Below are 24,677 nucleotides of genomic sequence, written 5' to 3'. Positions count from 1 at the left end.
GTTCTCATTCCTGTGGACCCCACGCTGTGAAAACATACCCATGTTCATTGAAAACAATCTTAAAATATATATATATATATATATATATATATATATATATATATATATTTTATTGATTTTTTACAGAGAGGAAGGGAGAAGGATAGAGAGTTAGAAACATTGATCAGCTGCCTCCTGCACCCACTGGGGATGTGCCCACTACCAAGGAACATGCCCTTGACTGGAATTGAACCTGGGACCCTTCAGTCTGCAGGCTCTATCCACTGAGCCAAACTAGTTAGGGCAAAAACAATCCTATATAATAAAAGCCTAAAATGCAAATCCACGTGCACTGACCACCAGGGGCCTGATGCTCAATGCAGGAGCTGGCCCCAGCCTGCAGGCCCCAGGCCAGCCAAGGTGGGTGCCAGTAGGGGCCCCCTTATTACCCACCAGTTGCCTCCTGCAGATCAGCCCTGATCACCAGCCAGGCCAAGGACCCTACCCATGCACGAATTTTGTGCACCAAGCCTCTATTTTTTAACAAGCGGCCCAGTGGACAGTAATTGTGAGTAGCAACTTGATTAGATGGGATTTTTAGAACAAGCAGTATATTGCTCAAAATCTATGACCTGTTTGATGACAGTGAATTTTAATTTAAAAATGTTAACCGTCAAATTGATGACAAGCATGGTGTGACACTGGGGCTGTAAGAGAAATCAGTATAGCCCTGGCCAGTTGCTCAGTGGTTAGAGCATCAGCCTGTAGACTGAAGGGTCTGGGGTTTGACTCACAGTCAGAGGCACATACCTGGGTTTCAGGTTTGATCCTCAGCCTTGGTCAGTACCCGTGTGGGAAGCAACCAATATGTTTCTTTCACATTGATATGTCTCTCTCTTGATCTCTTTCTCTCTTCCACTCTCTCTAAAAATCACTAGAGGAGACTCTCTGGGGGGCCCACATCCCATCCTATACAGAGGATGCACGTTATCCCAAAGGCCCCTTGGAGTGGCTATTGTGCAAGGACACCTAGGAAGCCCTTTGAAAGGGTCAGCTTTTCTGAGCAACACGTGTGGGGCTGCCTTCCTGTGGTTGGTTCCAGGCCATCTTTGTGGGCCTCACACTGGGAACACGATTTTGAAGCAATCGGGTTTTGGGGCCAGCACCGAATGCCAAACCCAACCACCAAAGGTTCACTAATTAGAAGAGTTTTCTTCTGAGATGACTCTATAATTGAATAGAAAAACACATTTGTGTTAGTGCGTTGGCTCAAAAAAGGTCATCTAAAGCAGGCAAAGTGGTCTGCTCCCTTCAGACAGGTTTCTGCCCTGCACTCCACAAGGGCCGTCTGCCTGTCCACAGCGGGTGCCATGGCCCCGAGGCAGGGCTGCCCTCCCTTTGCTCCTTGGTCCCCGGCACAGGGGACAGGCGTCTGCCTTCAGCAGACCTCCTTTGGCCGGGCCGCCGGGGAAGTGGGAAGTAGGGCTGGGCGAGATGGCGGCAGGCCGGGGCGGGGGCCCACGGTTCTTTCTGAGAAATCACGAGCAGATCCCAAGCAACACGGTGACTCACCAGACTCAGGTTCCGAGCAAAGGCTGATGGCGACGAAAAGGAAGTTCACAGGCTGCTGCTGATGGGGACCCACTGACGTCTCCGCGGTGGTCACATGACTCCCGGAGTGCTGCAGGTGAGCTGGCCCGGGTCCTGTGCCCACTCCCTGCTGTGCCATCCGGTCCCCCAGCCTCACACCTGAGAAGCAGGAGTGGGTGAGGTACAGCGTTCCCACCTCGGGTGGCACCGCAGTTCTGAGCGTGCTCCTGGCCTGGCACACGCTGCACGACCCCCAGGACCCCACAAGGTTATCACCAGGGGAACCGGGCCCTACCCTGTGGGGTCTTCCCACCGCTGGAAGGGCTCCTGGCGGTGGGAAGGGAGGGGGTGGGGTTCCCCGCTCAGGGTGCAGTTTGGAGAAGGGCACAGGACAGGCTTTCTCTGCACCCCCACATTTTCAGTCTAAATATAGCCCGGGATGACCCCAGGCCTCTCCTGGAAGGAGACCTGCGCTTCTGTCTCGTCCAGGATTTCGGTGTTTCTGAAAGAGGCTCTTGGTTCACAGCCCTGATCCCGTGGACCCTGGTCCCCACGGGTGACATCAACCCCTTGTGGGGTGGCTCTGCCCGTGCGTGAGGAGTGCCCTCTGGCCACGTCCCCGGGAGATCCTGGCACGCGCTGCCAGGCTGCCCTCAGCCTCTGCCTCCCCAGGAAGGTCCTTGCACCCAAGCTGGCAGGGAGTGACACTTAGCCCACCTCTGGCACCCACCCTTTTCACTTGACCGCGGCCCCCAGCCCCCGGCACCCAGCTGCAGTGGAGGAGGCGCTGCTCTGTCACACGTCAGAGAGGTCCGAGGCCAAGCCTCCTGGAAAGCGGGGCCTGTGGGGCCTCTGCACCAGGGTGACTCGGGCTCCCCTTCGCTGCTTGTTTGCGCAGGAGGGGTTTCCCGGGTCTGAGGGGCCCTGCTAATCGCCGCACGCCCCTCCAGAAGCTCACGGGTCCAGAGGCCTCGCTGTTAACTCCACCGGCGCCTCGCAGACAGGGCCTCCGCCGGGACACGCCACGGAGCACACACGGCGGTGCTTGTCTTCAAAGCACTCATGACCGAGAGGAGGACAGTCTCTTTAAGTTATGTTCAGCGGACAGTGAGCAAACCAGGCACGGAAGACAAAAGGAGGACAGAGAGCAGATTGAAAACACCCAGGGATACACAGCCCGCTTCCCCCCCCATACACCCCCCCCTCCCACCACCACCACAGCACAGTCCCTCCAACAGACCGAACAGTGCTGTGCACACACTGCAGATCCGGGCATGGTGAAATCTGGCACAGACACGGCAGCGAAGAAAGAAAACATATCAGGTTACGGAGAGTCCTGTCGGGCCTGGGCCCTGGCCCCTGCACCACGCTGTGGAGGAGAAGGCCGGTCGGTCCAAGCACACACCCACCCTTGCTTTCCCTGCAGCCGTGGGCTGGGCAGCTGGGCAGCAGGCGAGCTCCCTCTCCGCAGGTGGAGATGGGAAACAGGCCCAGAGGATGTCGCGCTGGCGGGAAGCCTTTCTGTCACAAGCGGACCCACCTCTAGAGAGGACACATGCACGGACTTCGCACCGGATGGCAGTCTGTCTGCTCAGGGCAGCGGGGAGGCCAGGCGGCCTGGGCGAAGACAGCAGCGCCAGACTGTTGGCAAGCAGAGCTGAGGGCAGGGTGGAAAGACCACTTCCTACCCGCTGCGCCACCCTCCACCCGGGAGAGGGCTGCCAGTCTTGCAGGCTGGAGCACTAGAGAGAAGAGAGGGGGCCACAGGGAGGAGCCTCCGCCACAGGTGCACGCAGCTGGCCCCTCCCCCTCAGCCCGCTCCCCTGGCCTGCACCCAGCCCGAAAGGCTGCACCTCAAAGCTCGCACGTGGGGAGGGCAGGCCTGCACATCCATAGTGCAGGCCCGATGGGTCTCAGCCTCCGCTTCCAGCAGTGGGGCAGGCGGGCAGGCGCGGACAGGCTGCCAGGAGCCTGGTGGAGGCTCCGCAGTGTGCAGAGCCGGCCCGGGAAGGCCAGGCCTGTTTCAGTCATCAGACACGGTCCCTGCCAGCAGGCACCGAGGACACCCAGGCGATGAGACTGCACGGAGCTTCCGCAGTCAGAGTGACAGTCCCGTTGTCACCGTAGCTGGGCCGGTGGGGTAGCCTCACCCCCACGTCCCACGGAGGAGGCGGAGCGCCAGGGCACACCTTGCCCAGGGGAATAGGGCTGGTCAGAGAGCAGCCTGTTAGCTGGGACGGACCCGCTCGTCCAGGGCTTCACCGCACAGTGAGGGGCCAGCACACTGCATCCCTGTCCCGGCTTGTGCCTTGATGGGCCTCAACTCGAGTTTCTGTGCAGAAAGGGAGCTGCCACCCGTGGAGCTGTGTCCCCTGAGGATGCCTATGCTGAAGTCCCAGCCCCAGGACCGCAGAACGTGACCGAACTGGCGCAGTGCGGGCAGGTGCGGTTACTCAGCTTAATTAAGGTGCTGCCCGCGTAGAGTGGGTCCAATCCAACGTGGCCGCTGTCCTTACACGAAGGGGACGCTTGGCCACAGGGAGACACCGTGCGGACATGGAGGCGGGGATCGGAAATCCCGTGTCCCACATGGGATTCTGGGACAGAAGAACAGAAAAAAACTGAGAAAATCTGAACAAAGCGTAGGCTTTAGTTAACAAATCTGCATCAGCAGCGGTCATTCACTGTGACAGCGCGCCTCACTGAGAGTAACCGTAGGGGAGACTGGGTGTGAGGTTTTTGGGAGGCCTTTGGACTCTCAACTTCCTGGGAATTGAAAATTATTCTAAATTAAATAGTTTATTTTTAAAGTAAAGGCAATTCCCTTTGCTCTTCCTCGCTGCCCTCTTCCTTCCCGCTTCCTTCCTCTGGAACCAGAGTAACACCATGCACCTCGGCATTCCGGCTCTCCTCCTGCATCAGTGCGGGAGCCCTGCCACCGTGCTGGGTGCGGTCTGCTCCGACTGACAGGGCCCAAGTGGGGTCAGAGGGTGAAGCACCTGTCCCTGGAGCAGAATGTGAGCAGTGACTCCCGGGTGGCTCCGGGCTCTGCTGGCCCCACCAGTCACCCTGCCTCGCCGCTTTCCACTTGTCCCTCTGAGCACAGACCACCTGGGGCCCAGGGTGAGGTGCACACACGTGTCCACCCCAACTTGACTTGCTTTTACCGTCCCTCATCTCCCTGTGCCAAGCACCTCATTTGGTGAACCCCAGAACTATCATGGAAGGAAGTGATCACTGTGCCCAGTTTACAGGTGAGAACACTGAGGGTACAGAGTGATGATGATGATCTCTTCCCTTTTTCCCGATCCCCTGTCCTCACCGGCCCTGGCTCTGACTGGCACCTGCCTGCCTGAGGACCCAGGGAGAAGCTGCCCATGGACACCCACCACCACATGGTCCTATGTGGCCTCTGAGCACACAGACATCACTGTTCCGCACGGGAATGTGCCTGAGGGGGCGTACCAAACCCCACAGGAGAAAGTATTCCCTCTGCGGAAAATATCCACATGGGCAGTCCGTCCCATCCCCTCCTCTGTCCTCTGGACCACAGCCGCACCCCTCACCTGATCTGGCACCTGGGAGCGTGGGCAGAGCTGAGTGGGAGGACACGGTTACACAGGGAGGGTTGGAACTTGAAAAAGGTGGTGATCTTTTCTTGTTCCAGTGATTTCAGTTTTGGCCACTGGGAGCTCTTTCAGATGGTGTGTGGTCTCTGACCTGCTGCTCCCCAGCCCCCCCCACCCCCCCCCCTCCCGCTGTTGTTTGCATTTCTAAGCACTCCCTTACTTTCTGGCTTGCACAGTGCTCCGGGCTCATCTTGCCTTCTCCCCACCCACGCCAGAATCAGCCATTTCTCCAGGAGGCCTGGTTCCTAGCACTGGAGGATGGGATGAAAACCTAAGACCTGGCTACCAGGTGCGCTCGTTGCTACAGGGCCGTCATTTCTTTCGGTGCTCTCAGCTCACAAAGCAAGGGCATCCATGTGTCCATACCTACCCAAATCTACAAACACTTTGTGTGCGTCGTCCGTATCTCTGTTAAGCTAAACTCTTCACCACATGGGTCATCCCAGCCTTCTCTCCTTCCTCGGCTATAACCTCCGACTTCAACAATGGCGAGCTTGGCTTCCGCCATCACCATCCACTTACAGAACTCTCCAGTCCCAGGATTCATGACCGGGGACTGCACAGCTAGTCCCCACTCCCACGGGAAACGGCTTTATCAACCAGAATGCAGTGCGTGCACACCCCCGTTTGCTTCTGGTCTTACAGTCTCCACTCATTTCCAGTGCTACTTAGGCGGGCACCTTTGACCCCGCCCATTCACTGGCTACTTCACGCATTTGTAATTCACTTCGATTCCTTTGTCACATTAGGCACTCCATCCCAGAGTCCCCCTACCTCTTACATTTTCATACATTTTAAACTTTCCTAGGATGAGAACGTGACTGACTGATTTTAGACCTTTCTCTTTTCCTCAGATATGCATGTGACACTATAAATTCCCACTGTCCGTCTGTCGTTATAGATGAGTCTGAATTTCCTAAACGTCCGTGTGAATGGAATCACAGTTTGCATCTCTTTCCTCCATCTTCTTCTGCCAGGCTTAAGCCTGGTCAGATGCACCCACCTTCCTCCTCATCACTCAGCAGGGCCTGTGGGGTGGATGTGCAGCCACTTTGCCTATCCATTTGCTCCTTACTATGCCTTTGAATTGTCTCCAGTTTCGAGCATAGAAAACAAGCCTGCTGTTACCACGTACGTGAAAGTCTATGTGTGGACGCGTCCTTTCCTTCCTCTTGGGTCGACAGGTCCGAGTGGAATGGCCGAGTCACAGGGGAAGCATAGGTTTAACTCGTAAGAAATGGCCCATCTGCTTGTGTAACAGAGTGGATGTGCCCTGTGATGCCCACCAGCAGTGTGTTTGTTGCGTTTCCAGTTCTTCCACATTTCAGTATAGTCAGTAGTTCTCATTGTAAACAGCCTAGTAGGTGTGTTGTGGTATCTATCTCACTGTTTAAATTTGCATTTTCCTCATTACTAATGATTTTGTGCCATTTGCCCTTAATGCGTCTTCACTGGTGAAGTATATGCTCAATTCTCCTCCCATTTATGAAATTGGTTGTTTGTTTTACTGTTATTTTGAGAGTTAAAAAAAAAAAAAATCCTGGCCCTGGCTGGTTACTCAGTGGTTAGAGCATCAGCCTGCAACTGAAGGGTCAAGGGCATGTATCTCAGTTGCAGGTTTGATCCCTGGTTGGGGCCCATTCGGGAAGCAATCAATCCATGTGTCGCTCTCATGTCAATGTTTCTCTCTCTTACTCCCACTCCTTCCTCCCTTCTACTCTCTCTAAAAAAATTAAATGGAAAAATATCCTCAGATGAGGATTTAAAAAAAAAAAAAAGGAAAAAATATTCTGGATTCAAGTGCATTGTCAGATATGTGGTCTGCAATATGTCCTCCTTGTCTGCGACTTGCCTTTCCTTCCTCTCACAGAGCAGAAGGTCTTCAGTTTTATGGAGTCCAACTTACCAACTGTTTGACGCTCACGCATTTGTTGTCATGTCTAGCGCAGAGTTTCAGCTTTAGTTTCAGGGTGTCTCTGACCTCCCCTGCTGTCTAGGGTTTTCTCCTTTATTTTCCTGTAGAACTTACATCGTTACAGGTTTTTGAATGAGGCCTATGAATCACTTTGAGTTAAAGCTTGTTTAGGGGGTGAGGCATTTTATTTTTCGAAGCTCAATTTTCAATGCAGGCAGAGAGCCAACTGTTCCAGCACCACTTGTCCACAGAGCCCCCTTTTACTGTTGAGCTGTCTGCCTCTTTGTCAAGAATCAGTTATCCATTTTGAGAGTTTAAAAAAAATAAATAAATCCTGGCCCTGGCTCGTTACTCAGTGGTTAGAGCGTAGGTCTATTAGGTCTAGTAATAATTAATGTCGTTTTCTAATATCGATATTTCTGAGATACATGTAGTTTGCTTTCTTGACCTATGTGTCCATCTGTATGCCACCACCCCACTGCTTTATTTTGTAACTTTATAATAAGGTCTGATGTGGTGTAAATGTTAGTCCTCTAAATTTGTTCTTCCTTTTCTAAGCCATTTGGTTATCTCAGGTCAATTGTGCTTTCTTTTAAAACTTAGGATCAGTTTATCAATGTCTGCAGAAACAAAAGGCTTAGGGGATTTTACAAAAATATTTTTGTTGATTTCAGAGAGGAAGGGAGAGGGAGAGAGAGAAAGAAACATCAAGGATGAGAGAAAATTATTGATTGGCTGTCTCCTGCATGCCCCCCACTGGGGACGGAGCTCACAACCCAGGCATGTGCCCTGGACCAGAATCAAACCTGGGACCCTTCAGTCCACAGGACAATGCTCTATCCACTGAGCCAAACCAGCCATGGCATGGATTTTTGACCAGGACTGTCTTGAATCTATTTGTCAATTTGGGGAAAATCACCATCTTAACACTATTGTCTTTGGACCCAGAACATGGCGCATCTTTCAATTTATTCAGGTTTTACTTAGTTCATCTCAACAACACTTCATAGTTTTCCAAATACAGGCTTTTCACAAACTTTGTCAGATTTATGTCTAAGTATTTACTATTTTTTTCGGTTATTCTACATGGCATTTTTCATTTCAATTTCTGATTGCTCATTGCTAGTTCACAGAAATGCAGTGATTGATAGTCTTTATTCCTCTTACATCCTGCTCGCTTTCCAAACTCACTGACATTTTAAATCGCCTTTGGTGAATTCGTACATATTTTTTGTCATTTTTTGTTTGTTTCACGTGAGAGTATAAATCTAGTCCCTGCTACTCCATTTGGCCATAGCAGAAGTTTGGAGGATCTGCTTGTAAATAGTGTGTGTGCTAAGGAGAGTGAGGGCGTGTGGGGTTGTTGTTCTAAGGCAGAGCACGGAGTCAGCAAGACCGGCACAAGCGGAAACAGTGAGTCTCGTCTGCGCGGCTGTGGCTCACGAATGGGGGCGGAGTGGGCTGCTTCTTAGAACCCTTTGCCCCAGCGAGTGAGTGAGAGGCATGGGCACGTGGGGTGGGAGCCCCACCTGCAAACATGTGTGTCCATCATCAAAGGACCTCTTACCGGAGCATGGGACATACGTGTGAGAGACCATCTGTAGCCGCTAAAACATGTCAAATCAGTTCACAGGCATGGAAAATGCTTGTGGTTGATCACTGCATTCATTTTCTAATGCTGCTTAACAATTTAGCACAACTTTAGTGGCTTAAAACAACAACCATCTTGTTATCTCAGAGCTCTGAACGTCAGGAGTCCAGGTGCACTGAACCCCAGGGGTCAGCTAACCCCGGCTTTCCGTAGGCTCTGGTGACAGGACCCACGGACAGGTTCATTAAATTATTGGAAGAATGCAATTCCCTGTGAGGGTAGGACTGAGGTCCCCGGCCACTTGCCGGCTGTCGGCAAGAGTCATTCTCAGCTTCCAGAGAATTCACACATTTAGTGGCTTATGGCCCCTTCTTCAGAGACAGCGGTGGTACATCAAGTCCCCTTAGGCTTCGGGGGAGCCTCTGCCCCCCTTCTGCCTGTAGGGACACCTGGGATTACCTCAGACCCACCCAGGTGATCAGGGTCCTCTCCTTATATCAAGTCAACTAATTAATAACCTAAGTGAATCTGCAAACTTCCTTTTCCCACATCAGTTAACATCCGGTATCCATGGGCAGAGCGTGTCAGCATATTCATAGGTCCTGGGAGTTAGGCATAGTTTTGGGGGCCACATTTCTGCCTTAGGTAGTTCATACAGGCTCTCTCTCTCTCTCTCTTATTTTTATTTTTTGGTGGGTACTTCTTCTCCAACCTCTCTAGGACCATCTTCTCCTGGCCAAAAGCTGGAAACAGCCCAGATGTCCTTTGGCGGTGAAAGCTCACAGGAGCAGATCCTGGTACATTTTCACCTCTATACCTTGGGACACCATCAGCAATCAAGAGGGGTTGTGCATACTGATGTACCTGAAGCATGGATGAATCTCAGAGAACTATAGTGAGCAAAAAGGCATATATTCAAGATCCATCTATACTAATAAAAGGGCAATATGCTAATTAGCCCAGATACACCAGATGTCTTTCAGACAACCTTCCAGACGTTCTTCCTGACAGAGCCAGGGCCTGGGCGGTGCCACCCAGGATCATGGGTGCCTGCAGTCAGCCCAGGTGAAGCTGGCCCAGGGCCCAGATGCCTACAGCCGGCTGGAGGAGGGAAGCCTGGATCCCGGTGTGGGGGACCAGGCAGAAGCAGTTAGGGGTGATCAGGCAGGCAGGTGGTTAGGAGCCAGTGGTCCCAGATTGTGAGAGGGATGTCCAGATAGTTGGATATCCCTGGTGGGGTCCTGGATTTCGAGAGGGTTCAGGCCAGGCTGAGGGACCCCCATCCCCTGCATGAATTTTGTGCACTGGGCCTCTAGTTTGTATAATATTTTTGAAGTGACAAAATTATAAAAGCAAAGGAGAGTCTATTTGTTGCCAGGACTTAAGGAAAGCAGTGAAAAATGGAGGGAGGGAAGTAAGATTATAAGAGAAAAAAATAGAGGGAGGGGAGTGAGATTATAAAAGGATGAAATGGAGATGGGAAGTGATATTATAAGAGGGAGGAAAATGAGATTACATGAGAGATCCTCATAGAAATAAGTGTATTTCGACTGTGGTGACAAATACATGAACCTACATGTGGGAGAAAGTCATATGGAACTGAATACACACACCAATGAATAGATATAAAAGTGCAGTCATGCACTATTCTGGTTCTGATATGACACTAGAGTTTCACAAGACATTATTTTTTGGAGAAACAGTAAAGGGTGTGCAGAATTTCTCTGATTTATTTTTTACAACACACATGAATTTACAATTATCTGTATATTAGAGGCCCGATGCATGAAATCCATGCAAGGGGCTTGGCCCTCAAAGCCCTGGATTCATCTGGAAGGTCATCTGGACAGTCATTCTGCTGTTAGGTCTAATTTGCATATTAGCTCTTTATTATATACTAGAGGCCTGATGCACAAAATTTGTGCAAGGGGGTCAGTCTCCACCACTACAGCAGCTGCCTTGGCCCCCACCTACCATGGCTTCATCCGGCAGGTCATTCAGAAGGATGTCCAGTTTAATTAGCATATTATGCTTTTATTAGTATAAAGGCTATAAAAGTCTAATATGCAAATTGCCCCCTGGGGAGTTTTATCACTCGCTATGATGTGTGCTGACCACCAGGGGGCGGCACGGAATGAAGGGAGGTCCCCACCAGCAGCTGGAAGGCCTTGATCATCCCTGATCACGGGCTAGGCATAGGGACCCTAGCTGTGCATGAATTTTGTGCACCAGACCTCTAGTTTCAAAATAAGAAATTTAATTGAAAAAGTAAAAAAGGAATGAAGATTTTTTCAGACAGATAAAAATAGAGGTAATTCATTGCCAGAAGAGCTGCCCTGCAAGAAATGTTTGCAAACATTTTTCAGGCAGAAGGAAAATGATGTAGATCAGAAACATGGGTCTGCATGAGGCAGTGATGAGTGTAGAGAAAAAGGCAAGGCGTTAAGGCAAAATAGAATCTCTCATTTTTCATTTTTCTTATGCTTAATTAATCTAAATTACAGGTTGTGATCTTACCTCTTTCTTCTCACATTTGGAGCTAATTTTTCGTTCAGATGTCAAGCCTTACCCAGCCATCCTCAGCCTCTCTAAGGAAGTGAGACAGCTTTTATGGAAGGGGAACCACTGACCCCTCAGTACATAGGTATTGTCTAAAGCCACAGCAGTGAGTGACAAAAGCAAGGTCATCAGAGTCAGGCAGACTCGAGTTCAAATCCAAGTAGCTGTGTGATCTTGGGCAAGTTACTTAACTTCTCTGGTCCTGGGTCTTATATTTAACAGGACTTTTTTGGGGGAAGGGGTGGTGGCAGTTACAAGACCTAACACATAGGACAGAGGCTGCCACATCATAGGCGCTGAAATATGCTCATGTCCTTCTTTATGAGGGGACAGCTTCTGAGTGCCTCTCCTGCCGAGTAAACGGTCGGCACAGTCACACAGGAGACTTCATTCTTGACGAAACCTACACCCCCCTGTGGTCTTTGAAGCTTCTCAGCTGTCCTCAGCACTTACACTGGGGACGAGTCCTGTTGGAGGCCTACAGATAAAGGAAGCAGCTTTCCAACCCAACAACCTGAAGACCATACCCTCCCCCCACCTCCCACAGTAGGAGGATTGTGCTGCCCTCCCGAGGCTCCAAAAATGTGGCATCTTGTTTTCAATACAATTCTATACGCCCTTTTCCACACAGTGACCAGATGGTGGATTTGGATGAAAATCAATTCTCCTCAAGCTCCACTCTCTAAATCCCCCCGTGGCTCTCATTGCACTTAAAATAAGAACTGTTCATTGGGGAAGTTTCCAAAACTCCAGAGATGATCCAACCTCATTTCCCTGTCCTTCTCCTGCTCACACCACCCAGCACTTCCCTGAGTGCCTTCTGCCCCAGGGCCTTTGCATGGCTGGTCCTCCATCCGGACCGCTCTTCCCCGGACCTGAGTGAGCATGGGGCTCTCCATCCTCCCCTTCACTCCAGTGTCACCTCAGCAGGCAGTCTTCCCTAACCTACAGCGGAGGCCCTTCCTCCCCTCGGCACCCCTCTCTTTTCTCCCTGTGTGCCCCACACCACTCGCCACAATCTGACATCAACACAAACATTTACATGTTTCCTGTATTTTTGCCCATTTCCTCCTTCAAGAACATCAGCTCCCTGTGACAAGGGACCATGACTTTGAGACCCCTGGTGCCTGATCTGGCCCTGCACCTAGTGTGGGTGGCTCCTGATACTTATGTGTACGTGAATTGTCTTCCTTCCCCTCCTAGTCCTTGGTTCCAGGCTCACACTTGCAGAGGCAGGCCTGGCCCCGATCCCGGAGAGCCCTCCGCAGATGGCAGCTCATCCCCAGCCTGCACTTTGAGGGCTCACCCAAAGAGCCATACAGATGGTCATGTGCGGTGCTAGGCCAGGTTCGGTGCTAGGCCCGAGGACAAAGGCCTCTGCGGCCAGGCTGGGGGCGGGGCAGGAGGTGCTGAGTAAGGGGTAACGTAGCTTGTTGCCCTCAGGCCCCTGCTGTCAGGCAGCTGCATCGCTTGGGATTGGGGAGCCTCCAGCACTCATTCCGCTGACATCAAGGCAGAGCCATTGTACCTGGCAAACATTTACTTCCCCTCGGCCATATCGCAGGCCAACCCACTCCCCAGTGGTCCCCTGGCTGAGATAATAACCAGCTCAGCGCTGCCACTCAGCCGCTGGGCTCCGGCGCAGCCGAGCAGACCTCCCTGCCCCCACCATCCCCTCTCTATGAATCTCTATCCACGGAGGCTCCAGAAGAGAAATGACTTTTCCATAAAGATTTCATTTTTGTTGGAGCCTATCCATGTCTCTCTATTGTCATAAAAATTCAATAGGAAACTTCTATAAAAGAAGAGGCATAATTAAAAAGACAGAGGGACAGCGCCAGCAGAGGTTGAAGATTAAAGACCAAGAGGCTGGCGCAGGCGGGGGAGATTTTATGAGCTACCGAAGAAAGGAAAACGCGGCGCGGAAAATGTGCCCAGGGCACCCCGTCCTGGCTGCCTGAGGAGAGGCGCGCCGTGCAGGCTGGGGCACTGGTCCCCGAAGCGGGGGACAGGCACTGGGGGCCCCTGCCCCGCCGGCTCCGTGGCTGTCCTGCTCAGCGTGAGGCTGTGCACAGGCGCTGGCCGGAGAGGGGCTCAGACCCCCACAAAACGTTGCGGCTGCTGCCCTGGGAAGCCTGATGCAGGAACACCCAAGGCAGCAGAGCCTGGGCCACGTTGGAGTCAGCACGCTGGCGACAGGACGGACCCTACAGTTTCCTGAACCAGGGTGTCATCTGCAGCTCCAGAACCCCAGGCCCATGAAGAGAGAGGGTCTGGGCTGTGGGAGGGGACAGGGTAGCCCAGAGGCCATTCCCATCCAGGCCTGACACCCAGACTCTTCCCACAGCTACAGCCACAGCCACAGCCGGCTGGCAGGCCGTGAAAGCAACATCCTGCTCGGACCGGCCTGGAAACCCGCACTGATTACCTCAAGGGAAGGAAATCGGCCTCCGACAGGAAGCGTCGGGCGGCTTTGGTACTTGAAGTTTCTTGCCACGAACATATATTGACTTAAAAAAAACTAATTATGACAAAATGATCCTATTGTTGAAAAGGATGGTGAAAAAGTTCTGCAGACACTTCATAAGTGGAAAGATAACACAGGGGACACACCACAGCCTCTTACATTCATGTGCCACAAGGATTTTAAAACATACAATACCTGATTTCTTAGGGCACTGACCTCCTTTCCTTAGATTGTCAAATAAAAGAATGACAACAGCCAACACAACAATAGCTGTCCAGTGTGAACGAATCAAAATTATACCCACTTTTTCTGGTGGATCAGCAAAATAATGTATTTTTTGGTGCGCTGCAGAGTTTTAGTGATTAGTTCATATGTCATGAGAGGAAAAGGTGGAAAATCACTGGACTAGTAGATACATTTTCTCTGTACCCAGCACCTTTAGGGACGGTGATGGAATTGTGTGTCTTTAACTCCAGCAAGAAAAGCAGGAGTGTGAGGTGAGTGCAGGCCTGGGCTGGGAGGTGGGAGGTGAATCTAGGCTTTCCTCTCATCTCAATAATAAAGAATTGGGACCTCTTTCAGAAATTTGACATGTACAATGAAGAAAAAGAAATGAATCAAAATAATAGTTATAAAAACAATGATGGCTCACACGGATAGTATTTTCTACATGTCAGGAACTATTTGAGAATTTCATATATAACTAGAGGCCCAGTGCACGAAATTCCTGCACAGATGATGGGGTCTCTAGGCCTGTACAGCGATCAGGGCCCATTAGGTTCCCTGCCTCCCCGCCTCCTCCGTATCTCACCACCAATGTGCCACTGTGGGTCACCTGCCAGGTTCTGTGACACCCCCTGGTGGTCAGTATATGTCATAGCGAGCAATCAAACTCCCCGTCTCCCAAACTCCCAAGGGTACACATTTTGCATATTAGCTTTTTATATATAGAGACAGCTGATATAATCCTAATAACAACATTATGAAATAGATGTCATCATGGCTCATTTTACAGGTGAGGAAATTGATACCCAGAGAGGTTAAGTAATTTGCCCCAGTCACACAGCTAGTACATGTTTGCGCTGGGATTGAAGAAAGCTGCCTGCCTACAGAGTCCACACATTTCTATACCTCTACGATATGTGTCCAAAGCATTTAGAGTCTCAAATTCTTTAATTTGGAAAGTTCAGATGACAGTAGAGAAAATATAATCCACAGATCCTAATGGATACATGTGAAATCTCAGGACTCTCCTGGTCCCGTTCTCCCCACACATAAAACTCCAACTATCAACATGGTGACAAGGACAAAGCAGAGACAAACACAAGGTTCTCTTGGTTCAAGCTGCAGAAGAATGTGAAGGGGCAAGAACGAGGGTCAGCCAGAGCGATGGGATGTCACGCTTCAGCTGGAGACATGCATCTGGGCCTGGTGCTGCAGGGCCTGGGGCAGGACTACGCCCCTTCACACCTGCCTAACAGACACAGAGCTCTGCCTTTCTCTCGGCCTGGCCCTGCCCTCGGGATCAGCATTGACAACTAGAGGGAACCCTGGTGCTGCTCAGTATACTGAACCTTTCATCAAAGATGGCTGACCACCTCTCCCTTCCAAAGGCGCTGGTCCCTCCCCTGGGAAGCCTTCCTGGCTGCCTCCATCTGCAGCCAGTCTCTGCGGATCCATCCCCCTCCCTGCATCCTGGCGCAGCCCCTGCTGTCCTCTGGAACACTGGTCCCGGCTGCACCACCAGGATGTGGGGCCCTTGGGTCTTCCCTCTTGCTACCTGGCTGTCTGGAAAAGAGGTGGGAAAGGCATTGCTCCTGAGTAGGAGGAGTAAAAGCCTGTAGCCGTCCTGGAAGCGAGGGGCCTCTCCCCTCCCCAGGTGCTGACTGGCTTCTCCTTCCTGTGCAACAGCATCCTTGCCTCTCAGAGGACCTGGTCAGCCCAGCCCCAGGCCTCTGAGATGGGTCTGATCAAGTCTGAACTGAGTCCCGGTTCACGGAGACAAATGCCCTGGGGACACCAGACAGGCATGCCCGGCCTTATCTGACCTGCTTAGCCACCAGTCTTCCTAGAGGAAGCAGAAGACATGGAGGGTAACTCACACAGGCACACTCGCAGCAATAATGCTGTGCTCACCCCGGTATCTCTAGGTGGAAGCCATACAGGTTGATGGCAGTCCTGTAACAGCTAAGCATCCATGGTTTCCTGATTGCTGCTTCCAGTGGGGACTGACTTTTCTGGGGGCGGGGGCTCTGGTGAAATAAACTTAAGTTTTACCAAAGAAAATACATACTAAGGAACATTAACACTTGCCTGGATGTTGGAGAAAAGAAGAAAGGAAAGCAATCTGTGAGTTCACTTGGCTTTAGTTAACCCCCTCTTGATCATAAAAGGCAGGAAGTGTTTGCCTTTGGGAATGGGGTAGACGGGCTGACACAAATGCACAAACAGGAGTCCAAATCCAACAACCAAATACAAGACATGAACATGATACAATGGGCCTGTGCTCCACTGAAGCCGTTCGCTGGATTCCGACTCGTTCTCTCTTTCTCTAGAAAGTGAACACACCTGGAATCAGAGGCACTTCAAGAGCGTGACGGTCCCCCAGTAGCAACATTCTTCCACGTGGCGCTCTAAAACACTCTTCCCTACTTACCCTGTCCTATTTTTCTCTTGGAACCACGGTAGGTTTGTACTCCTCACACTTGCATGCATCCCTGTATCTGGAACAAGGTCTGACCCTGGGTTCTGATCTCTGTATCCACAGTGAGAGGAAGTCTGTGTGACTCTGGCAGTCACTTTCATCTTCTTGGGCCTCAATAAATAAAGTGGTTAAAGTGACGGCCAGCAAAGCCATACAGACTAATCCAATGACCAAGTCCAAGTTCACCAACAAGAAACACCCATCACTGCTCAAGGTGCCCAGAGCCACAAGCAATTCCCCTGATTATCTTTCTCCCCAACGTTCCTCTGTCTTAAAAGCCACACTTCACTTATCCGTAGAAATGCATTTTGCCAGTGTGGGTTGGCCAAAAACATACTTAACCATCAAGCAGTGGTCCTGACTAGCAAGGGAAAACCATGAATGCCTCCATGAAAAATGTGATGCAGTTCCAACCAAAGCAATGGGATTTAAGGTTTCAGTTATGGGCAACTGTATATTTTGTATTTGGAAATAGTGCTTATAACATAAAAATTGTCCTTCAGTCTTATACTGGCTTCATGAGTCTGTTTGGTACCTAGGGGTCTTGAACTGAGATTTGCCGAACCTGGTGGGCTCCAAGGTTCTGGCATTTCGTGTATTTAGCCAAAGAAATCTGGCTGTGGTGTCAGAAGACAGAGTTCAGGGCTGTCAGCATGGCTGGGAATCAGGGGGTAAATTCTAAAAGGGGCTAAAAGTTAAAAAGGCTGAGTATAGAGTTCAACTGCTATCCATTTAATGGGGACAGAGTTTGGAGTTTGAATCCTACCAATTTTGCCAAGCAAGATCTGGTAAACACCTTGGACATTCCCCTGAAATCCTAGGGCGGGGTTTGGGGTGGGATGGGGGTGGGGGTGGGGGTGGGGGACGAGCATGTCCTTTCTAGGAGCAAAGATTAATCGCAGGATTAAAGATTTCCCCCAGGCTAAGGAAAAATCTAACAAGACTCATCCTAAAGGAATAAAAGCAAGTTTTTACAACTTCAAGGTGATATGCCATAACTAACTGCCTGCTATTGTCAAAGGAAGACAACAGGATACAAAAATCTTTAAACCTATTGTCCACAAAACCCAGTATATAATAATAAAAAAAAAAATTTAGAGATACAAAGAAACAGAAAAAATGTGACCCATACTCAAGAAAAACAAACAAACAAACAAACAAACACCAGCAGTAGCAAACTCTAAGATAACTCAGATATTAGAATCAGCATTCAAGAACTTAATAGTTATAAAAAGAACTTTATAGCCATGGCTGGTATTGCTAAGTGGTTAGAACATGGCCCCACACTGAAGATTCTCAGGTTTAATTTCTGGTCAAGGGCACATACCTGGATTGCAGGTTTGATCCCTGACCTGATTGGGGTGCTTGCAGGAGGTAACCAATCTATGTGTCTCTCTCACATAGATGTTTCTCTCTTTCACTTTCTCTTCATCTCTCTCTTAAAAAAAAAAAAAATCAATGAAATAATAATCATTGGGTGAGGATTTAAAATAAAGAACTTTTAGTAATTATTATAACTATTGAATATATTTAAGAACTTAAAGGAAAAATTGTCACAATGAGTGAAGAGATAGGAAATCTCAGCAAAGCTACAGAAACATTTTTTTAAATAAAATAATCAAATAGAAGTTGTAGGACTGACAAGACACAGAAATAAAAAAATCAGTGGATAGGCCTCACATAAGTTTGGAAGCAACAGAAGAAAGGATCAGTGAAGACAGGTCAATATAAATCATTTAATCTTAAGAACACAAAGTGGAAAAGACTACAGTGTTTTAGTGACACTCGGTATAATATCAAATAAGTCTAACATATACCATCCCTCAGGGAATTTCCCACAATAATGTGGTACGGTCTTTGAGAAATACATCTCTATTTTGTCGAATTTAAAAATATTTCCTTAACATAAAATCTTGTTGCTAGCATGAAATCTTAACGGTGTTGAGGGGCCCAGCGTCCACCTCGGAGTCGAGGCCCTGGAAAGGCGAGTGCTTTTGCTCCAGGAGGCAAAGGTGGGAGCACCTTCCCTCCGCCCCACCTGCCCCACCCCCAAGCGGGAGAGGGGCATCTCCGTGGCCCCAGGGGCCAGCGCCCTTTCATTGCCAGAGAGTTCTAGGGACAGGTTGGAACTCGAGTGGCCAGGCCCCGGTCAGTGGGGACTGTCCGGGGTTAGCACCGCAAGCCCCACATCGCAGGACTCTCAGTTCCAGGAAAACGATGCTTTGGCCACTGAGCCAGGAGGTCAGGAGTTGTATGTCAGAGGCACTCCCTCCCACTGGGACAGCTGTCTCTTGTTCTAGAGAAGCTTCTGTAGGAAAGGCTTCCCGATTCTGCCTCAGCACGTTGTCCTGGCGTTGTTCATGCCAGGTCCTCCCTGGATTTCAGCTGCACCCTGTCTGTCTGTCCTGGCTTCTTGGTGCCTCCAGCCCCGGGTGCCCAGGAGGACCTAGAGTTGAAAAGCTTTTAAAACACACGTCTCTGAGTTACCTAGTTATCCATTCTGATGGTAAAGAACACGTTTCATTTGTTTCATTTAGAGCTGTGTAATTCCGAAACACTTAAAACGTGGCAGCAACACGCACTTCACCGTGTGGAGTCCTCTTATCCTTAGCAGAAGCCCGATTTGGGGATGGGGGTTTTGATGTTTCCAGAGCCTGTGATCGCTGTATGCTCACGAAAAGAAGAGAAAGATGGACTGTGCTCATGGCTCTTCGGCTGCGTTTCAGGGGTTCATCTCAGAGGCATGACTCCAGCTCTGGAGGGACCTACAAACTGGAACAGTTTGGATGAGAAAGGCGGGAAGGCGAGGGTAGGGGTGGGGAAGGAGAGAGGGGTGACTGTTCACATCCCAGGACCCCAGACCCCCCTCCTGCTGGGGAACCTCCTCTCAGCTGCCCAAACCTGACACCCCTCTGCAGAGGAAGGCGCTCCAGGCTCAGTGGCCTTCTCCCTGCCCTCAGCCTCCAGCCGGCGGGAGGGGCGTCCGTGGCCGCTCTGACTCCAGGGCGGCCTCCAGCCCTCGTGCCCGAGCCAGAGTCCTGACAGCTGAGCGTGTGGGGGGCGAGTGTGCACCGCTGGGCACGGTCTGCGAGTCAGAACTGGCTCACAGATTGCAGAAACACATTTGTATTAGAAACGTCCAGATCAGAGGAGGAGCTGCTAAAGGCCTGGAGGGGAGACCGGGTGCTGCTCTCAGGGGGGTGGTGACCAGAGAGCCTCAGGGACGCAGGGCCGGGTCATAGGCATCTTCCAAAAGGTGCACAGAGAAGCCCGGGCGATGGAACGGCTTCCTGCGGGTGCTTGCTGTGCAGCCCGGGCCCAGGAGTATGTGTCTGCACGTTTCTCCTCGCAGCCCCGGGTGAGGGGGAGGGGCACTTTAGCCACTCTCCAGGGGAGGGGAGGGTGGCGTGGTCACAGGCCTGTTTACTGAAATGGCTTTCCAGTGACACAGAAAAAGTCCCCAAGTCCAGGGGCCTGCATTGTTTGCTTCCTTTTGCTTTTTCGGTGACTGACAGTAAAACTGTCCTTCAAACCCAGTCCCCAAAGACATCAGAGCTTGACAATGACGAATGGGGAACAGATGTTTCTGCCTCGTCAGAGTGGCAGCTTCCTTCTGGACATGTGGGCTCCGGGACCCAGGGTGTGGGCCACTGCCCCCTGGAGTCACACCGTCTCCCCCACCCCCACCCCGGACCGGCACTGGGCTCTGAGCGTGTGAGGACCTGGGGCCGGGCTCCCCCACCAGGCTGGGCAACTCAGGGCTCTCAGCAGCCTTGGGAGTGAGGTTGAGCTCCCCAATGAGGAACTAGCGCTGTCCAATTTCCCAACGAGGGTCCGCTCAGCTCCCAGAGTGCTCTCCCTCCCAGGCCATGAGGCCAGGAGAGAGGAAGGTCTGCTTTTCCCAGAACCTGCCCCAGCACTGGCTCACCATCCTACATCCCTCACACCTCCCTTTAACTTCCCCCCAGAACACCCCCTCCCCCCAATCGCCAGTTCCTGCTTTTACCCCTGCTTCCCCCACCCCACTCAGTCCCTGCTCCCCGGTGCCTGCCTTCCTAAGAGCTCACCCTCCGGTTCTCCAGACCTCCTCAGGCCCCTTGGCTCTGGCTGCCACTGCCCTGGGGGCGTTCAGTGGGAGTGGGGGTTGCAGGGCCCCAGCAGGTGCAGTGGACATGGCCAGGACTGCCCCCAGAGCAGCTGGAACAGGGGCTCGGGGGCACCCCAGGAGTCAGAGGGGCCCCACTGAGACAGGCCAGTAAGCCAGGATGAGAGGAAAACAGGCAGTTAAGCAGCACTGTGCAGCCGCCTAGTAAATCTCATCTTCCCCAAATCAAGGACACTTAGGAGTAAATGGTTCGCACTTCTCCCCAGCCAGAGGGTAAATAACCTACAGCACCCACTCAGGGGGACGGAGAGCAGACACCGAATCAGTGCCATTTGCCCACCACACCCAAGGACAGATGCAGTTAAGAGGATGAATCTGGCTTTGGTACATCTACATAAAGCTGATGGATATTCTACTGATCCCCCCAGACCTCCCCTGCACCCCAGCCTTTAAAACCCCTCAAACCGAAGGTGCCGTGCTTGCTCTCCCTGTCAGAAGCAAGCTTGCACCTTTCCCGGCTTCCCTTCTCCTTCCCCGTGGGCATGTGTCTGCCAATCTCTAAGGTCCCCACCGGCTAGCAGCCAGGGAGCCGTGGGCAGCGGCTGTTCCCCCCAGGGACACCCTCTGGGCCTGTCCCCAAGGCCCCTTCCTCTGACTCCTCAGTGAGCCAAAGAGGCCCAGCCTGGGCTCCGTCCCAGTTCCAATAAAAGTCTTCTGAAATCTGCCCGGACTGAAGCTACGGTTGTTTCCTGCACCGAGTCAGGAACCCACATGCTACTGCCGGCCCTAGGCCCCTGCTCAGGGCCAGGGCCCCTTTCTGGTAACTCCCCAGAGCCCGGGCTCCTGCACACGCTCCTGGAGCAGCAGGCTGAGAGCCCACCTCTCTTCCCCTCCACACTCACAGCACCCACACTCACAGCACCCACACTCTTTTAGGAACCTCTGGGCCCTATTGTGTGCCAACTCTGGGTGCCAGCAGTGAGGAGGCAGGCTCTGAGCACAGCTCCCCGGCTCCCCTCTGTGTGCCCCAGCATTTTCCAGCATGTGTGTGCCTCAGTTTCTCCACCTTAATGATGAGAAGTTCAGTGCTTTGCTGAAGAGCTGCTTGTGTGGATTGAGTGACTCAGGGCCTGTCAGTGCCCAGCCCTGGCCTCGCTGGCCTGTTGCAGAGTGCCAGCTACAGATGAAGAAAAGAGGCTCCTGGAGCCGAGTTCCTGCCCGAGCGGGGGAGGGGATAGGAACCCAGGCCCATGTCCTGCACCCCATGTTGCAGATGCGCCCCAGGGTGCGGGAGGGAGAGCTGCTGGGCCATGTCCTCTCCCAGACAGTAGCGCGGGCTGGGGCGGTGGGAGCCCCGTGCTCTGGCGAGCACTTCCTGAGCTGCACACGCATCACCGCAGAGTGAGTCAAGGCCCCTTTCAAGTGGTGCCGTGCCTCCCTCTGATCTGCGTAGCCTTCCAGATGGCCAGCAGCAGCTCTCCAGTGGGCCCCACAGGGCAGGGTCTGCTCACCCCCCTGTTTCCAGTGGGGACACTGAGGCACGCAGAGGACCACTGAGTTGCTTTGCATCAGGCAGCCAGTCAGGGACTAGCTTGGCCTGTGAACTCATAGTGCCCTGCTCTCCCCAGCCTGGCTCCCCCTGACTCCCCCTGGCTCCCCCTGGCTCTCCCTGGCTCCCTCTGACTCCCTCTGGCTCCCTCTGGCTCCCCCTGGCTCCCTCTGGCTCTCCCTGGCTCCCTCTGACTCCCCCTGGCTCTCCCTGGCTCCCTCTGACTCCCCCTGGCTCTCCCTGGCTCCCTCTGGCTCCCCCTGGCTCCCTCTGATTCCCTCTGGCTCCCTCTGGCTCCCCCTGGCTCCCTCTGACTCCCTCTGGCTCCCCCTGGCTCCCTCTGATTCCCTCTGGCTCCCTCTGGCTCTCCCTGGCTCCCCCTGGCTCACTTTGGGAGATGAGGCCACACTCACCCTACCTGCCTGGTCAGACACAGGCCTGGGTACTTCTCTGGGCCTGCTGGTTGCTGGGGCTGGGAGGCGAGACTGGAGCTGGAAGGATTAAACCAATTTCTCACATCTCAGGAGGAAACAGGCCTGTGATCTCTGGGCTGGATGCCAGGCCCTCTGATTTGGCAGTGCCCGTGGACCGAATCCTGATAAGAGAGGGGTCACAGTGCCCGCAGGGACCTCGTCCCACAGCCAGAGGTGCCCTGGGTGAGGGGGCCTGGCTGCAGGACCGGCATGTGGTGGGGGAGGAGCGCAGCCTCAGGCTGGGTGTGGGGCGGAGGGGGCCTGAGGGGAGGAAGAGGGCCTCTCTCTGGAATGTACCGCCCAAGACCCATTTGGGTCGCCCCTGGGGGGGGGGGGGGGCTGGTCCCTGGCCTAGGAGGAGGAATTCTCAGAGGGAAGTGAGAGAGAAAGGAAGCAGGTGCGCTCTGAAACACAAACACAGCGTCTGTCCGAGTGCCCTGCCCAGGAGGCCTGCATTGTGCTGGCTGATTTGCTTCTGGTTTTGCTTTGTCATTGTTGTTTTGGTTCAGTTTAGGCCTTTTCTTAGTAATCACTACTAGGACACAGAGGGCCACAAAAATGGGGGAAAAGAACAAAACAGGGCGATGACAACAGCTCCGCCAATCAGACAGGGTTTCCACAGACGTGCCATCTTGTTGGAATGGAGGCGGTCTGGGCCCGAAGGCCTCACATCTTTTCCCTGAGGCCCTTTGTCCTTCTTTCCGTTAGTTTGTTTTTTAGGTAACGTTCATAGAGAGAAAGAATGCGCAGACTCCCTGTAGAATCCACACCACGATAAACCAGGCTCAGGGACCCTGGACACCGCAGGGCATTCTATCCAGCCAAGGGCCACTGGTCTGTTTGCTGGAGGCCTTTGCCCAGTGGGTAGAGCTTAGCGTGGGCTTAGTGCTGGGGGCTAAACCATATGGTTAGAGAAGCCTGTCCCATCAGTCAAACCCCAAACTTGGCCACATGCCTCTCTCTTTAGAAGGACCCAGGAAGGTCAGAATGATCCCCAAACTCTTCCTCCAGGCAGGACCTCAATCTCCGCTGCCAGCTCTCTGCACATCTCCGTCCACCCCACACCCCACCCGGCTGGCGGCACAGGCATCTCCATTTCACTGGCAATGGACCTGGCTCCTCAGAGTCAAGAGTCTTGCACAAAACAACCCTCGCTGCGGCTTTTCCACTGTCCCGGCGACTCTGTGCCTCCAAGTCCTGCCTCCTCACCGAGGTCTCATTCTACAGCGAGTGCCCCACCTGTGCTCCCATCAAAGTCCCTAAGTCCCCACTGCCCCTGCCTCCAGCTTCATGAGGCGCCGGGCCCGTGTTCTTATCGGGGGAAGGCCTGTCAATCTAGGCTCCCAAACCATCCCAAAGGCCCAAACCACCAGCCTTCAAACAGCGGCTGCTGAAGCAAAGGAGGGGATCCCAGCCCCATCCCAGCCCTGTTTTCCCCACGCCTCCCAGGCTGAGCACATTCACACGGGGTCCTGAGAGGCAGGACCCCAAAGTCCCGGACTGCCTGCTCCGTGGCGCTGAGGATGAAGTGGGCTATGGCATGGGTACGCTCAGTGGGGGCAGTGGGGAAGAGGTGGGAATCAGACAGGATGAAGCACTTTAGGAGCTGAGGTCCAGAGCATTCTTCCCGGAGAATATTGTGTAGACATCATCTGCCCACAAGGCCTGGCAAGCCCGGGAGACTTGGCCCAGAGATGAAATGTGTTCATCGGCACGGGAAAGGCCCCGAGAAGTCCTGCAGTAAAGCAAACAGTTCAATATCTAACCACATTTCCCCAGGCTGACTAGTCCAGAAATATCTTTTCTGGCAGGATGCCTGTTGCTGTGTCCCTGTGGGTCACATGTGGAAACCTGTTGGTCTGACCTCAAGTGAACCCGGTCTTGTCCTCGGACGGGTTAGACAGGCTCAGTGTCTAAAATCCTAGGGGGTTGGTGGCCCTTGTAATGACGACTTGGCTTTAAAATGACAAGATCTCAAACTGGCACCCATGGACCAAATCTGCCTCACTGCCTGTCTTTGTGAATAAAGTTTTATTGGAACACAGCCGTGCTCATTCATTTCCAGATTGCCTGTGGCTGCTCTGTGCCGCAGCAGGGGAGTGGGAAGGTCACGACA

At 52.5% G+C, this 24,677-nt stretch overlaps 1 protein-coding gene across 5 annotated transcripts in view; it reads right to left on the bottom strand.

The window, feature by feature from the left end:
• LOC311630845 (uncharacterized protein) overlaps positions 1-24,677 on the bottom strand; it is a 124,481-nt gene that overhangs the window by 32,346 nt on the left and 67,458 nt on the right. For 2 of the 5 annotated variants that reach the window (XR_014796470.1, XR_014796471.1), the window contains exon 6: positions 18,104-19,206. Coding sequence is in view for 1 of the 5 variants with exons in the window: in XM_084900308.1 (XP_084756434.1) it covers positions 1,552-1,728 (177 nt within the window). In the remaining 4 variants the exon portion in view is untranslated. Of the gene's footprint in view, positions 1-1,551; positions 1,729-18,103; positions 19,207-24,677 lie in introns of those variants that run through there. The other 3 variants (XM_084900308.1, XR_014796472.1, XR_014796473.1) reach the window with 3 other exon arrangements.

Source organism: Pipistrellus hanaki (assembly GCF_964339955.1).
Source record: "Pipistrellus hanaki genome assembly, chromosome: 12".
NCBI classification, from domain to species: domain Eukaryota; kingdom Metazoa; phylum Chordata; class Mammalia; order Chiroptera; family Vespertilionidae; genus Pipistrellus; species Pipistrellus hanaki.
This window is presented reverse-complemented; position numbering and strand designations above follow the sequence as displayed.